The sequence below is a fragment of the Cyprinus carpio genome, chromosome A13 (genome assembly GCF_018340385.1).
Source record: "Cyprinus carpio isolate SPL01 chromosome A13, ASM1834038v1, whole genome shotgun sequence".
NCBI lineage: Eukaryota > Metazoa > Chordata > Actinopteri > Cypriniformes > Cyprinidae > Cyprinus > Cyprinus carpio.
The window spans coordinates 26,078,571-26,096,136 of record NC_056584.1 but is presented as its reverse complement, the minus strand read 5'-3'; the positions used below and the strand labels follow the sequence as shown (position 1 = coordinate 26,096,136).

The 17,566-nt window shown below is 31.3% G+C and overlaps 1 protein-coding gene across 1 annotated transcript in view; it reads left to right on the top strand.

Moving 5' to 3' along the window:
• The window catches only part of LOC109073157 (golgin subfamily A member 4-like), a 69,486-nt gene that overhangs the window by 24,491 nt on the left and 27,429 nt on the right, over positions 1-17,566 (top strand). The window contains 8 exon segments of the mRNA XM_042769614.1: positions 4,659-4,731; positions 7,204-7,284; positions 9,587-9,619; positions 9,621-9,692; positions 12,872-12,937; positions 13,983-14,291; positions 17,156-17,203; positions 17,406-17,462. Coding sequence (XP_042625548.1) covers positions 4,659-4,731; positions 7,204-7,284; positions 9,587-9,619; positions 9,621-9,692; positions 12,872-12,937; positions 13,983-14,291; positions 17,156-17,203; positions 17,406-17,462 — 739 coding nt within the window.

The window sequence follows — 17,566 nt, the reverse complement described above, 5'->3', positions numbered from 1 at the left end:
TTACTGATGATATTGAATGCAATCATAAACTACCCCCATCTTAAAGTCCTCGGTGACTGGATGTTATGCATTAAGATAATGGCCATGTTGTTTTCCTGCCTTTGTATTAATGCTGAATTTAACAGGTTTCTGACACAAATCTGCAGGAATATGATTTGACAAACCTTAAACATTTAGTTTTCGGTGTTTGAATCACATGTATGTGTACGCTGCAGTGAAGATGCATGGATACCCTGTGGTTACATGATGGATGTTATTTGACATTGTGATTTCATTCTTTAAATGTAAAGAGGTCAAACAGAAGGACATGGAGAAGGCTTAAGCAGAGCTGACATGTTGAGTGCAGTTGGTAATTCACATGCACATCACACATGACGTGCAGTACAGTATGTTGAGTTTGAAGCTTGTTATGTTTCTGCCCTGTATGTGTATATATATATAATAGTTAACAAATGCATACATGCATATTTTGTTGTTGTGTTTTTTTTTTTTTGTTTTTTTTGTTTGTTAAGTTTTGTGCTGTGCTGAAAATCCTTTAAATAATTTTGCATTTATTGGCCAAATATTAAATTTTGATTGGAATTACCAAAATTCCTGGCCAAATATTAAATTTTGATTGGAATTACCAAAAGGTTCTAAATGAATAAAATTCATTTTACTTAGTCAGCAAGTTTCAGTCCAGTGCAATAACATTAACTATCATTTCCGGGGTGGAAAAAAAAATAAAGTTTTGGTAAAATAAAAAAATTAAATAAAATAAAAAAGTTCCCCTTCATAGGTAGGGTTGAAATCCTAACCTATATTTAAATAATTTAGTGTTCCTGGCCAAATATTAAATTTTGATTGGAATTACCAAAAGGTTCTTCATTCTTAGGTTTTTTAGAGATGTGTTTGTTATAAAATGTAGTGCTCTCATCGTGCAACAAAAAAATGCACTAAAAACGATAACCGTAAAAACTCTAACATGATAATCTGTTGTCATAACACCTGATACACAGAAAATGACTGTAAGCACATTATGGTGCAGGATATTAAATCTAAGTCTGTACTGGTCCTCGTGTTTCTGGATACAGCATTGGGAACAAGCAGCATTCAGACATTGATAGATTGTTTCCCGTACGCAGCCAGTGGTGACATTATTAGGATGAAGGATGGACACAGACCTGCAACCTGACAGAAACCTGCCTCTGATCATTGATCGCTCAAGACGCTGAACCATTAGGTCCATCACTATGAGTACTCAAACTCATGCAAAGGAGGTTATCAATGCAGCACACAGTACTAATACTAATGACCTGTGCTTTTAATGTAAGTTTATTGGGACTTTTCATAATGAAATGCAGGGCTATAACCAGTGTCAATATATTAACTGATATTTTGAATTAGTTTTTCATTTTTATATTGTCTGTTTTTGTTTTAATTTTAGCTAAAGTTTTAGGAATTTTTTTCTTTTTGTCATTTTTTTCTTTTAAAAAATGTCTATAATTGGTTTTATTCATTTTTATTTCAGTTTTAGTTATTTTAATTAACCTATGATTTATTTTAGTTTAGTTGAAGTTTTAGTTAAATATAATTATTTACTGAAAAAATACAAACGGTAATGAAAATATTAATATTAAAACTATATGTACAGTGAGTTGTTATAAATGACCTGCTCTTATCATCCATTTCTCTATTAGTTCTACTGGATCTTAGCGTTTTATTTGACACTATCGACCACAACATTCTTCTGAGTAGACTATAAAAATTAGGTTGGCAGTAGTGGAATTGCATTGGCTTGGTTCAAATCTTTATTATCTGACCGTCATCAGTTCGTAGCAGCGAATGATGAGATATCATATCGATCACAAGAACAGTAGGGAGTACCACAAGGCTCAGTACTAGGACCGCTTGGTGTTTGAAAAAAACCTCTGCATGTAAAAACCTAGAACACTTTCTAACATTGGCTGCTCTGTCAATTCTTCGTCATCAGTTAGGTGTGCTATTTAGTAACAGCCCTTCCTTTGAAAACCATGTTTCTAGCATTTGTAAAACCACATTTTTCCATCTTAGAAATACATCTAAATTACAACCTATGCTCACAATGTCAAATGCAGAAACATTAATTCAAACATTCATGACCTCAAGATTATTGTAATGTTTTATTGACCCCAACTGGTCCAAAATGCAGCAGCTAGAGTTCTTACTAGAACCAGGAAGTATGACCATATTAGCCCGGTTCTGTCAACTCTGCACTGACAAGCCCTCTGCACAATCTGACCTGTGGTGCAGCCTGGAATTAAACCATGCCATGCTGGTTCCATCTGGCCAGAGCCTGAACTGACCCTCCAGACTGAGCCTGGTTTCTTCCAAGGCTTTTTTTTTTTTTTTTTTTTTTTATTATTGTCACTTTTTTTTGGTTGCTTGTGTCTGTTTTATTTTGGTTGGTTGGTTGGGGTTGATTTATTTCATTGTTATATTATTGGTTTGATTGAACACTATTAGAAGAGAGTTGAACTGGATGATCACTGAATCATCAATGATCTGACTTTTACTGAAAAGTTAACTGTTTGTTATTGTCGTCTTGCATTATTGATAAAAAAAAGAAAAAGAAAAAAAATCTATAATATTTAACATATTAGTTGATAAATAATGGGTTTTCAATGACATAATCTTTAATATTATGAAACACTCTTTTTGTGATGTTTTATCAGTGTCCCCATAAAGACACTACAGCTTTGGTACAGTTACAGTGTGCGCCCTCTAGAGCTTCTCAAGAGTAGGTGCAACATTAAACCAAAAAGAAAGAAAAATCACGGTTGAGATCTCTTTAATACCTCGGTTGTTTCTGCTAGACAATTCGATTCAGTGGAGAGCAAAACTAATGTGTAAAAGCACAAACAACACTGACCCACTGAACAGAGCATGTGTGAATATGCATTACCTAGACTTCTCATCCGTATATAACGTGTTGTTTTTAATTCTACAGCCCATGGTAATCAAATATTTATGGCTCATTAGGCAGATACTTGTCATCTGAAGTGAATTACAGTGCGGTTTCTGCAGTGACGATCCCTCTGGAGAAACCTGGTGCTTTACTCACAGTTCAAGTGGGTAAAACTTCAATAACTTCCCTTGTGATAGAGTCTGTGACCTTTAACCCCTGAGAAAGACCACACACACAGAGTCTCATGCTGAATGTGGTTATATAAGAATGAGAAAAATCAGGCCAGACTCGCAGTCCTAATGAAAACACTGGGAGATAATTGTTAAAGACAGGTTATTTATGGTAATTATCCAGCGAGTTTCAGTTTGTTTGTGCAGTAATTGGGTTCACATTACAAAAACACAAGCAATTTATCATTAAGGATCATCAAAACACAAAATAAACTTTAATTTTGCCAAGTTATTCAAGTCAAAATATGATATGAACATAATTTCACTGAAGTTTGGCTGTTTATTTGTTATGTTTGTGATTAAATAACATAAAGCCTAACCAGCACATGAGCGTTGAAATGTGTTTGAATTAATATCAGTTAATACTTACTTATAAATCAACATTGAAATGTTAACAAGTTATGTACAAAACAATTATCTCCCTTTTAAATTATATTATTCATTTTATTATTATGCCTGCCTTTTAAATTATAGTATTATTTTATTAACATTTTATTATATTCTGTTTAATTTATGTTAAAATATAACTATTATCATTGATAACGATATGTAGGCTATATTATATACGGATATAATACACACATACATGTACATATTTAAGAAATATATAAATCACGTATAAATATGAACATATACATGTAAATATCTTATATATCTATATATATATATATATATATATTATATATTATATATATATCTAATATTTAGAGATTCTTGTCTATAGACGACAAGTTTTTTTTTTTTTTTGCTAGCACTGCCAACATTTTCACTAGCCCATGACAATTAATACAATTACACAAATTTCTAAGTTTTATTTAAGAACTTGTAATTTTTTTTATAAATAAATAATTAACTATTTTATAAAAATGTATTTTTTTTTTGTATTAATTTAGCTTTTATATGTTATTGTAAATATTTTATATACTATATTTAGCTTATATATAAGTAATATTATATATATATAAATGTAAATATATATTTATTATTTAATATTTATTATATTTACATATTTATATTAAAATTGAATATATTTTATTATATTATAATATTATAATAATATAATTTCAATATTGTATTTATATTATATATTAAAAAGTATATGTTTTATATGATATTTATATTATTATAATTAATTATTAATTATTATTATATTATTATCATTAACAATCTATATATACCATAGAACTACTATGGTATTCGTAGAAAATACCCTGGTGCCCTGGTACATGAATTTAAGTAGCATGTTATATATCACAGTGTTGTTTATGTTATGTGCATTATAACGTGTCACACCGTCTCAGTTCATGTTCTACTGTAAAATACGCGAGTCAATAATTCATAATCGTCCTTTCTGAGCCTCTCGTGGACCCGTAGCTGTTCACTTTTCCTCCACGTCAGCTGCATCTGCGCACTGCTCTCATCCACACATACATTAAGTTTCTTATTCTGCTGATCGTACAGTGAAATCGTTTATGTGCACATACATTATCGCATGACCTCAGAGCATGTTCAAAGAAACTGAAGCAGAAGGTGATAGAGGAGCAGTCGCCTCAGCGGAGCAGCGCGCAGGCGCAGGTCAGTGCACTTTGCTGATTTATGTTGTATGTTTGCTAAAAAAACACATCTTGTATGTAGTTATGTGTTGTTGTTTTTAAAAGTATATGACTAATGTTTTTGTATTAATTTTTTTAACAATGTTTGCTCTTATAATCATTAATAAACTAGCGGATTAGATATACATTAACAAAACAGTTCTAAGAAGCAATCAGATGGATATAATATGACACTTTTATATTTACATGTTGTTGTTGGGTGTTTACCACATTCATGCATTATGGTGCTAACCCCAGGTACATATTTAAATATTATTATGGTACCGCCATGGTATTTTGGACATGATGTAGTTCTTCGAAGTTACCTTATTAATACCACGTTTCCATTATAATTTCTTGCTTGTCAGCTACTGAAATACATTATTTTATTTTTTTATGGTTTCCATTATAATTTCTTGCTTGTCAGCTACTGAAATGAGCCACAAACCAGCTCGACCTGTTAACCCGTAGGAGAGGAGAGCATCACCTGCCCGCTAGTTAGTTGAAAGGTGGGTCAAACTTCTACCTTCGTTGGAATGTTTTTCAATAAAGATAGTTGTTTTTGAATGTTTAGATTTTTAGTTTGTTTTTGAATTTAAAGTCTTTTTGTTTGAATGTTGTGGTTGTTTTTGAGAGTTTATGTTAATTTTTGTTCTATTCTTAATGTCTTTATGTCTTATCTCTTTATTATATATATATATATATATATAATGTATGTGTATGTATGTGGATATATATATATAGATATATATATATATATATATATTGAAATCATAGATCGTATCTCTAAACTTTTGTAGTGTATCGCAGTTTCTTCAAAAATATTAAGCTGCAAACCAACAGATTAGAATGATCATGTGACACTGAAAACATATTGAAATATAATATTACTTGGTTGTATCCATGTTGAAATCAGTACAGTTTAACACAGATTTACGCTCTGTCCTGTGTTAATGTTACAAAAGATTTCTGTTTTGATCAAATGAATGCATCCTTGTTGAAAAAAAATTATAATATTACGTGTGTGTGTGTGACCCTGGAGCACAAAACCATGACTGGTTCAAAGGATCAATTTCTCTAAATTGAGATTTAAGACAAATCATCTGAAAGCTGATTAATAAGCTTTTCCATTGATGTAAATGGTTTGTTAGGGATCGGACAATATTTGGCTGAGATAACAACTATTTGACAATCTGGAATCTGCGGGATGCAAAAAAAAAAATATATATATATATATATATACACTACCGTTCAAAGTTTGGGATCAGTAAGACTGTGTAATGTTTTTAAAGAAGTCTCTTCTGCTCATCAAGGCGGATGCATTTATTGATCAAAAATTACAGAAGAAAAAAAAACAAATCTTGTAAAAATGTTATTACAATATAAAAGAATGGCTTCTATTTTAATATTCTTTAAAATAGTAATTTATATCTGTGATGCAAAAGCTGAATTTTCCAGCATCATGACTCCATAGTATAAAGTGTCACATGATCCTTCAGAAATCATTTAACATGCTGATTTATTATTAGAATTAATCAATGTTGGCAACAGTTGTCCTGCCAAATATTTTTTTGAAACTGGTGATACTTTTTTTCAGGATTCTTTGATGAATAAAAAGTTAAACAGAACAGGAATTATTCAAAATAGAAATCTTTTCTAACAATATAAATCTTTTCTATCACTTCTTATCAATTGAACACATCCTTGCTGAATTGAAGGTTTTAATTTCTTTCAAAAAAAAAATAAAAATTTACTGACCCCCAAACTTTTGAATGGTAGTGTATATTGTTAGAAAATATTTCTATTTTAAATAAATGCTCTTCTTTTAAACTTTTAATTCATCAAAGAATCCTGAAAAAAAAGTATCACAGCTTCCAAAAAATATTTGGCTGTACAAATGTTGCCAACATTGATAATTCTAATAATAAATCAGCATATTAGAATGATTTCTGAAGGATCATGTGAACACTTTATACTGGAGTCCATGATGCTGGAAATTCAGCTTTGCATCACAGATATAAATTATATTTTAAAGGATATTTAAATAGAAACCATTATTTTATATTCTAATAACATTTTGCAAGATTACAGTTTTTTTTTGTTGCATTTTTGATCAAATAAATGCAGCCTTGATGAGCAGAAGAGACTTCTTTAAAAACATTACAAGTCTTACTGATCCCAAACTTTTGAACGGTATATACAGTATATATAAATTACATCTTAATGTATTCAAATAGAAAACAGTTATTTTAAATTAAAAAAGTAATAATATTTCACAATATTCCTGTTTTTACTGTATTTTTTGATCAAATAAATGCAGCCTTGGTGAGCAGAAGAGATGTCTTTCAAAAACATAAAACCGTAATTATTCCAAACATTTGTCCAGCAGTGTAATCGATGCAGTGATTGTGATTGTGGTGTCTTGATGTGTGACGCACGTGTCTGTGTCCAGCAGGTGAGTTCAGGAGAGAGGCGCGCTCAACCCCCTTTCCTGCACCAAGATGCCCCGGCCTCCCCCAGTGACAGAGAGGTGAGCGTTCAGACGCAAACAGCGCTCGTTGCTCTTGAGTGCATGTGTATGAGCAGCCACTGCTTCTACTGTATGTGCCAGATACGCCCTTTAACTCTCGAGTGTAGAATATCTGAACTGTTATGACTAAGAATACATCATATTGTCATAACACAGGCTTTTCAGAAGATAGTCAACAACTCAAGGTGATCTTTTTGTGTTTGTCAGACGTGTGAAATATGCAACATGACCCAATCTATAATCTGAGTATTTACTTTACAGTAAATGTATACAGTATAGCTATAATTTCATATTTAAATTTTCTAAACCTAAGAAATGTGCTTGAAAAGTTCAGATTGAAAAGTGTGCTCGTGCTTTCGTTTAAGTGTTTAAATAGTTTTTGGGGCCGCAACAGTCTGGGGAATAGATTCTGATTTATTATTCTGTGAATTTAAAATGCTTGTTTAAGTTAAACGATCTACCTCTTGTTTTGCAGAGAACTTTGTGCAGAGATTTCAAATCAGTTTGATAATCTACAGCTGGTTGGCTACCACGTGACATGCTATTATTGTACTAATGCGGGCTAATAATAGTCTAGATGATTCAGTTTTGTCATTTCTGGACCGTGACATTGAACCTCATTTGAAGCTTGAACATTTAAACATGATAAATAATGACATATGAATACATCTGGACTTTCAGACACTCTGCTTGGTTTATCCTTTGGAGCTTTGTCACGATTCAAGTATTGATGTGTTTGTCCTCTTTCATGAATCGCAGCTCAAACAGAATGTACCTCAGAATAAATTATATCTCCATTGCAGGGAAACTAGTTTACTGATCAGTGAGCCGAGGTTATGACTGTACCTTTGTCTTTCTACCACATTTTCTGTTTGTATTTCTTTTTGAAATTTCCATCAGATCTCAGAATAAATTCATCATCTCAGCATTTCCAGGGCTCAACAGTAAAGATATATATATATATATATATATATATATATATATATATATTATTATTAGCATATATTATTATTATTATTATTATTATTATTATTATTATTATTATTATTATTATTTAATTTTTTTGCTAGCACTGCCAACATTTTCACTCGCCCATGACAATTAATACAATTACACAAATTTCTCAATGTATTTATTTATTAAGGAATTGTAAAAAAAAAAAAAAAAAAAAAAAATATATATAGAATATAATATATATATAATTATATATATAATATATATATATATAATATATATATATATATATATATATATATATTTATAATTTTATAAAAATTTATTTTTGTATTTAATTTATCTTTTATATTTAATTGTAAATATTTTAATATGATATTCATTTATAAGTAATATATAAATGTAAATAATATTTATTATTTAATATTTATTATATTTACATATTATTTATATTAAAAGTAAATATATTTTATTATATTATAATATTATAATAATATAATTTCAATATTGTATTTATATTATATATTAAAAAGTATATGTTTTATATGATATTTATACTATAGATTTTAATGTGCTATTTCATTATATTATAATATTATATTAATATTAATTTAATGTAATAAATAGTATAACATATATAATAATATAATTTCAATATTGTATTTATATCATATATTAAAAAGTATGTTTTATATCATATTTATATTATAGATTTTAATGTGCTATTTCATTATATTTTAATATTATATTAATATTAATTTCATGTAATAAATAGTTTAACATATATAATTTCAATATTGTACTTATATATTAAAAAGTATTTTTTATATCATATTTATATTATAGATTTTAATGTGTTATATTTCTATTATATTTTTCAATTTTACATGAAAAAAAAAAAGGTTTGAGTCCAAGACTATCACTAAAGTCAAAACTTTACAGACATATTTAATTCAGACTTAATTCCAAAACTGTGTACATCATCATTAAAACGTGAAATAAAGTGACAACACAGCCTTGTCGACTCATCTTTATTTTTGAGCCCTAATTTCTTCTGTGACTGCTTCCAAAGACTGCTAGATTTACCTTTTTGATGTCTCTATATACAGAATATCACGATTTGATGCAGTCACATTCAAGAGAATCACAGTCAGGTTCGGTAGAGACATCAAACAGCGCAGGTCTGCAGTCTCGGTGTGGATCGGCTGTCTCAACTCTCTCTCTGTTTCCACAGATGTCATTCTCTCATCCTCTGGCTCTTTTTCTGTCGTCTCACTCATTGTGTTGTTTTCTCATTGCTCTTCACGCCTCGGTCCCGTCATTAATGCGTTGACTCGTGTGGGGGGGCGTTCAGGCTTGCTGGCCTGGGATGATAGCAGAGCCTGCTTTTCCTCTCTGAGTATACTATCTTTGCTCTGGACCACTCAAAACGACCCAAAGCGGCCCAGGTGCCCAGTGCGGTGAGTCTGTCCTCACACATCGCCTCCTCTTCCTCACCCCGTCCCGTCTGCGATGCCTTTGGAGGTTATGGGCTCGAGGAGGCCGGCTGAGTAACACCCGCTTGCAGCTTTTCTTCTTGAGCGTCTCTGCATAACTCAAAGGCATCTCGCTCCTAACCCCTGCATCTAATATCTTGCGTTCCTCGTTAGGCCTGATTAGTGGGATGGCAGATGCTTTTCTCCGTTTTCGGACCTCGGAATGGTTCCTCTAGTTTGGCATCTCCAGGAATGAATGTTATTCCCACAGTGTTAGATAATGCCTTGGATTCCCTGCCTCGTTCCCTAAGTAGTATCCTCATAGAGTGAATGTTCCCTTGCTGTTCCCTGAGAGTTCTTTTGATTTCCTTGTGAAATTGATTTGGCAATTTCTTTGTTTAAAGGTGTTTCCAAAGATTATTGAAGATCCTTTTGCATGACTCGTGTCAATATTTCCCAGTGAATTGTTGTGCTTTAGTTATTTTACGCTAATTTACTTTTGACAAACAAAGGTTGAATAATTTTAAAAGTGACTCAAGGAAGATCTAACAGTTATGTTAATCAGTTAAGTAATATAATATTTTATATGATATAAATTTACCACATGCGCATATATATATATATATAGTCAGAAAATGAGAAAAGTGCTAAATGATGAGAAGACAAAACTGAGATAATAAAAATAACAACTACACTGCCTTAATTAGACACAACTGTGTACAGTTTCTTAATTTAAGACGTTATATTATTGATGTTTAAACTTTTTTTGTTTTGTTTGTTTAAGTGTTAATTTTAAAGTTTTTGCTGTGCTTTTGTCATTTTATTATCATTATTATAATAATAATAATTATTATTATTTTAAAATCTGTGCTGTTGTTATATTAGCCAAAGCAGGTTTAAGTATATATATTTTTTAATTTTATTGTTTTTAAGTTAGCCAAAGCAGGTTTAAGCTGATTTTAATTTTAAATGTGTATCTGTAATTAATTTTTATTTCCATTTTAGTAACTTTATTAATACATTTTAGTTTAGTTGTCAAGGCAACATTTCTATTTGTTTAAAAAACAACGTTTTATTTATCATGTTTCATTTTATTCCAGCTTTATTTCAAATAAACACAAACTATTTTTAATCATATTAGTTAACAATGTCAACACTGATCTGAAGCATAAATAAGAAGCCCTGTGTATCTGTGATTCGTTTTACAGTAAGGAGACGTTATACGGTAACAGGCTGCTCTTCCACTACATTTACTGTGATTGTGGAGAGGCTCAGCTCTGACTGATCATGATAATACAGACACATACACCCTGATCTTATTGAAAATTACACCTGTGATGTTTAGAAACATCATAAGATGACTTATAGTGTGTCTATGCTGTATTTGTTGGCTTTGTTATGCTTCTTTTTTTGGGATAAATGATTTTGCTATCCTGTGGACATGTGTCCATTCCTTTTCTTTGACACTTTACACCCTGAACACATTTGTTTTTCAGCACATAGTCAAAGTTTCCCTGGCCTTGTCTGGCATATACAAATGTGTTTAGTTTCGTTTACATGCCAAACTGAAAGCACGTTTATTTGCTGAAATTGGTTGTGTATAATGTGAAGGAAACCGTTGGTTTAAGTGTCTTCTATCAAAGTGCAAAATGTCTGATAATGCTGTCTTATTAGTTGTATTTTTATTACGTTTGGCCTGAAGTGTTTAGGGATTGCCTTCTGTATGTACAGCAAACAGAAAGTGAGCTTCACTTGTTGATTTAGATTTAAATACGACTAGCTTGCATCAAAATGCTGTTTTCAGCATATTGCATTAATAGATGAATCAATCCTCTAATGTGCAGTGATTCTATATTTTAACTGATGAATAATTTATTTATTGTTTGTTGTTTTTGTATTTTAATTGATGAATTGAATATTACTGAATGTTCGTCAAATATAGGCATGCGAGCCAAGCGTAAACTGCAATAATAATAATAATAATATGATGATGATGATTAGTATTACATAGTATTATTATTAGTATTATAATAATGAGAATAAAAAAAACTATTTTCATTGTTGTTATTAGTTGTAGTATATCTAAAAATAATAATTAAAAATAATAATTTTTACTATTAGTATTCTTAGTATTATGAACAATATATTTCATCATTATTACTAGTAAAATTATGTATCATTATTAATATTATTTATAATAAGAAGTATAACAATAACATTATTATTATTATTATTATTATTATTAAAATAATAATAATTATTATTAATGGTATTAGTAGTGGTAGTAGCAGTAATATAAATAATAATTATTTTCTTATTGCTTTTACTCTTACTATTATAAATGATAATATATTTTATTATTAGATAATATTTGTATTATTACTATATATTATAATATTAATAATAATAATATTTTTTATTATTTACAATGATAAGAAAAACAACAGCAGTAGTAGTAATAGTATTATTATTATTATTATTATTATTATTATTATTATTATATTATATTAACTTATACTATATGTAATGTTGGACTGTAAAATTTACATTTTAGCTAAGATTGGGACAACATTAATTGGAAGTTAAACAGAGTACATTCTTAGTATTATTATTATTATTATTATTATTATTATTATTATTATATTAACTTAACTTATTAACTAAGTTTTTTAGATATTTGTATTAAAGCTCATTCAGTTCTGAAGTAGAATATGATGATGTTGATAGTTTCTCATGTCCGTCATTATAAAGTGAGTAACATTACCCATGACTTCTTTGTTCTGCCTCGAGGAGAACGCTGTGGCCGTCTAACTCCTGAACTTCACAATGCCTAATACACACACGCTCAGTAACCAGCTCCTCCAGCGGGTTCAGACTGTTTGCAGTTGACAGAGCTGCTAGTGTAGTGCTGCTGTGTTTAACTCCTCGTTTGTGTACCGCAGTAGTTATGCTGTCTACGTTTGTATTTAACCCCATGTGTTCCTCTCCGAGCTGCATGAGGTTAGGGTTGGTGTAACCAGAAGCCCCTGCATTTCTCCTAGCAAAACTAATATTGCTCCCAGAGTAATCGGGGTGCAGCACGATGGGCCTGAGGAATACTAACCTGATCTGTTGATTGCAGAGACACCCTTTCACTCATGCTTGTCGGTTCTGTTCTGATGCAGAGCGTGAAAGCGGCCGGCAGCTCTCCGAGAGGCAGTGTGAACGGGGATGAAATCTCTTCTCCTCAGGCAAGTCATAGTTAAAGTGCTTTATTTGTGTCTCACATGCATGAAATGTTAAAAGTGGACACTTTGCATCTGAAGTGACTTGATGACATGCATTGCAGATAATTTGAAGCACCAAAACTATTTACACAGTGTCTGATGCAGATTTATTTTGTTTGCATACGTGGAAGCAAAGTCATATAAAGAAAGAAATGCTGTCCTTTTAAACTTTCTATTTGTCAAAGAATTCTTTAAAAAATTGTCAGTTTTCACAAAAATGTGAAGCAGCACAACTGTTTTCAAGAAATATTCCTTGAGCAGCAAATAAGCATATTAGAATAATTTCTGAAGGATCATGTGGCTCTGAAGACTGGAGTAATGATGCTGAAAATTCAGCTTTGCAGCAAAAGAATAAATTGTATTTTAAAATGTATTCAAACAGAATACAGGTATTTTAAATTGTAAAAATATTTCACAATATTGCTGTTTTTAGTGTATTTTTTATCAAATAAATGTAGCCTTGCTGAGCAGAAGAGACTTCCTTCAAAAATATAAAAATTTTAACAAAATGAATTTTGAATGTTTTTTTATGTTTATTGTATGTTTTGGATATACCTTTTGCATTTTTTTAAATGACAATTAAACACATTTTCCCTCAAAATAAGTATTGTATACAGTAATAAAATGATGTAGCATAATTTTTTTAAATTGAAATTTCCATAAATCAAGCAATACAGCAAATTATGTGTGCATAAATACCAATTTACAGTTAGCATTTATTATATTTATATAAATAAAAATGTGAAATTTAAAAAAAAATTATAAAATTAAGAAATTATATAATAAACATTAAGTATATCATATATTCTAAATATATATTTATTCTTTTTGTCGTGTAGTTGTTATTGGATTTCTGATGTGAATCAGTGCACGATTGGTCATTGCTGTCATTCTTGAGTAATAGGTTTGATCACAGTTTGAATCTTTGACCTTAAACAGAGTCTACTTATTTTATATCTGATTATTATTATTTGGCATGCTTGTATACTCAAAGTATTCGTTGTCTCAGTCTCTGGCCCAGAAGCTGCAGCAGAAGGTTTCTTCCGTGGAGTCTTTGCTCCGGGGTTCGGCCCGCGGTGAAGGGCTCTTCCGCTCCGGCTCCCGGGACAGTCTGGTCAGGAGCTCCTCCAGAGAATCGCTCACACTCGTCGGAGAGAATGAGGCCCAGTCGTCGCCGGCGTTCGACCCTCCGTCGGACGTTGAGAGCGAGGCGGAGGATTCGCCCGGGAGTGCCGACAGTCTGTCGAAAGAGCAGCTCTTGAACCGCCTGCACCGGGTCGAGAGGAGCCTCGGCAATTACAGGGGGAAGTACTCAGAGGTGAGAGTGATCTGATCGCTTGTGGTCAGTCGGACTGTTTGCTGATTTGATGTGGAGATTTTCTGGGGAGGGTCTTACAGAAACGGTACATATACTACTTTTGCAAGAAGTCAAAAGCTTCAGTATTTCTTGTTTTGGCACAGTTTTTACTCGTTAGATATGTAGGTTGTCCTTATGGAAGCTCATTCCATCACAGAATAAAATAATAAAGTTAACTGCAACATTTTATCTCACAATTCTGAGAAAAAAGTCAGAATTATGAGATGTAAACTCACAAATCATGAAACAAGGTAAAAGAAGTTACCTTTTTGCTATTTATTTGAATTTTTGGGTGTAAAGTCAGAATTATTGGATGTAAACTCACAAATCATGAAACAAAATGTAAAAAGTAAAAATGGTTTTTGTTTTTTTTGTATATCACAATTTTATCACTTTTACAGTATATCACGTTTTTCTGTCAACGCTCACATTTGCAGAAACAAGGTAAAAGTCACAATGATCTTTTTTTTTATTTTTTTTATTCCGTGGTGGAAACGAGCTTGTTATATAAGTATGCTTATTTGTAACTCGCAATTTTTCACAATTTACAGTTTTTATCTTACAATTCATATCTTGAAATTCTAAATGTATATCTCCAATTCTGAGGGGAAAAAAGTCTGAATTGTGAGATAAAAAGTAACATTTACCCTTTTTTTTGTTCCTGTTGACGTATGTGGCCTTGAAGACGTCTTATCATAAGATGCAAACGGCTTTTATTGTCATTTAACTTTGTATTATTGATGCATTTTATTTGTTTAAAAGTAACACTTTGATTCATATTTATGAAATTTATGATCTCTCTTTTTGTACATTTAAAGAGGTTGTGTGTGAACCAGACGTGCTGATAATTATCATTCAGCACTTGTGAGTGTGCAGTGAGCGAGCAGTGCATTAATATCTGACAGTGTTTCGGTCAAGTCAGCTTTTATCCTGTCAGTCTGTGATCTGTGCAGCAGGTCCGCTCCAGACTTGTATTGCTGCATCGAATGCAATTGCACAAATGTTACAACACTATTTTAGATGCTTCTAGTATTGTTAAACATCTAATTCAAAAGATCTGTTTCTTAATTACTTGCCATATAGCAGATTGTGTTAAATCTAATATCATGCTTACTTGAGATGGAAACTGCAATCTTTGTCATCCATTAGTAATTTAACCAGAAATATTGCAAGTGCTCAAACAGACTTTGCAGACGTGTCCAAATAATGGGTGATTACTTGTAACAAGCCACAGAATCGAAAGTTCTCCCATCCCTGATGCACAGAGTTAAATGCAAATTAAAGCACAGACTGAATATAAAAGCTTTCTGAGTTGTAACAGTGTTTTATTTTTCACGAAAAGCTCTTTGGCTCATTTGTAATCGCTGTGTTCCCTCTGCTGTATTATGTGTCCTGAGATAATGGCGAAGTGATAAATCAATAAAATTTGCTGCATGAACACACGCTGCATATGGTTAAACCCTCATTAAGAGATTATTTGAACAAGTCTCAGGCCTGTAGTACTGACTGTGCATATTAATCATGACACACCAGAGATAATGAGATAATGCACTGCGCTGACAGTTTGTGGATTATCTGACCTGTTTCCACCTGATCCAGTCACTCAGTCCACCTCAGTGAATGTGAGTATTAATGTTGGGAAAACTGTACTTAATGCCAGATTACCATTGTGGTGTAATTAGTGATGTGTCCCAGACAACACTGAAGAACTTCCTGTTTGGAAAAACACATACTGTACTGTATACATGGCCAGGATGTAATGGATCATCTTTGTTATTATTTCTGACATCATGTTTATGTAAAATGAGACCCGCTGATATATGAAACTGTGTTATTATTAACCAAAAGTAAAGCTAATAAAATAATTTTTAGTAATTGAAAGAAAGCTAAAATAAAATATACATTGAAAATTTGGGGGAGGGGGGGGAATAATTTGAAGACATAAAAAAGGCATAAAATTATTATTATTTTTTTTAACAAAAATTAGAACTAACTTAAACAAAAATTGGCAACTAACTCAAATTAGTTGAAATATTAAAACCATCCATCCATCCTAAAATTACTGAAATTAAAAGGAAATAAAAATAAATATATAAAAAACTATTAAAAATAACAAAACTCATAACAAAATTTAATAAAGCTTAAGTTTAATATTAAAACGGAGACAGAAAATTATAAAAAATGTAAACTTAAAAAACTTAAAAATTGAAGTGAAAATTGGTAGCTAACTGAAATATATCAAGTGCTAAAATGATCCATTCATCATAAAATTGTGAAAATTAAAACATGAATAAAAATCTATTAATGTAACAAAATTACAAAGATTTAAATAAAAATGGAAAATCGCAATAAACCTAAAAATAAAAGCTAATTCAAAATATTAACAAGTAATAGTGTATAAATAATTCTAAAATAATACTAAAGTCCAATCAGTGCTAACTGAAGATGGATTTATGTTGTGATTTATTATTATTATTATTATTATTAAGCACATGACAGATGCACATGACAAAACTGAAATCCCCCCCTTTACTTTAGATGTGTTTTATTTTATTTTATTTTATTTTAGATTATGTCAGAAGGACCTTTCAAGATATGTTTTCCAGTAGTATTTTATTTAGCTTTATGAATTTGCACTTATAGAGGAATTGTCCTCCTGCTTTCCACATTTGACCTTCAGCTAGTGAAGTCACACCCAATGCATTGACTAGAATTAATCAACTAGTCAATAGTGTAGATTGTACACTTTTGTGACAGTTTGATTTGTGAAAAGAGTTGATCATTATTAATAGACTGATGTTTTCTCTCTCTTTTTCCTCTCTTAGTTGGTAACGGCCTACCGAACCGTACTGCGGGATAAAGAGAAAACTCAGGTAATTACATATTCAGTCAGTGCAGCAGAATAAATGACTAGAGCTTACGTGCAGCTGGAGGAATGTTTTCCTGATGTTTTTCCTTTTAATGAATTGCTGTATTTGCTCTGCTGTGAGGTTTGGAGCTGATATTAGTCTGTCATTCATCCCTGTGTGTGTGTGTGTGTGTGTGTGTGTGTGTGTGTGTGTGTGTCTCTCTCAGGCCATCCTCAGCCAGAGTCAAGATAAAGCCCTGAGAAGAATTGGAGAGCTCAGGGAGGTTTGTCTGGCACACATGAATTCTTCATCACAGGCTCCACCGTCAGTGTTTTTCTACCGCTGATATCTCTATTAGTCCTCATTTCACACAGTGTACTTAAAGGC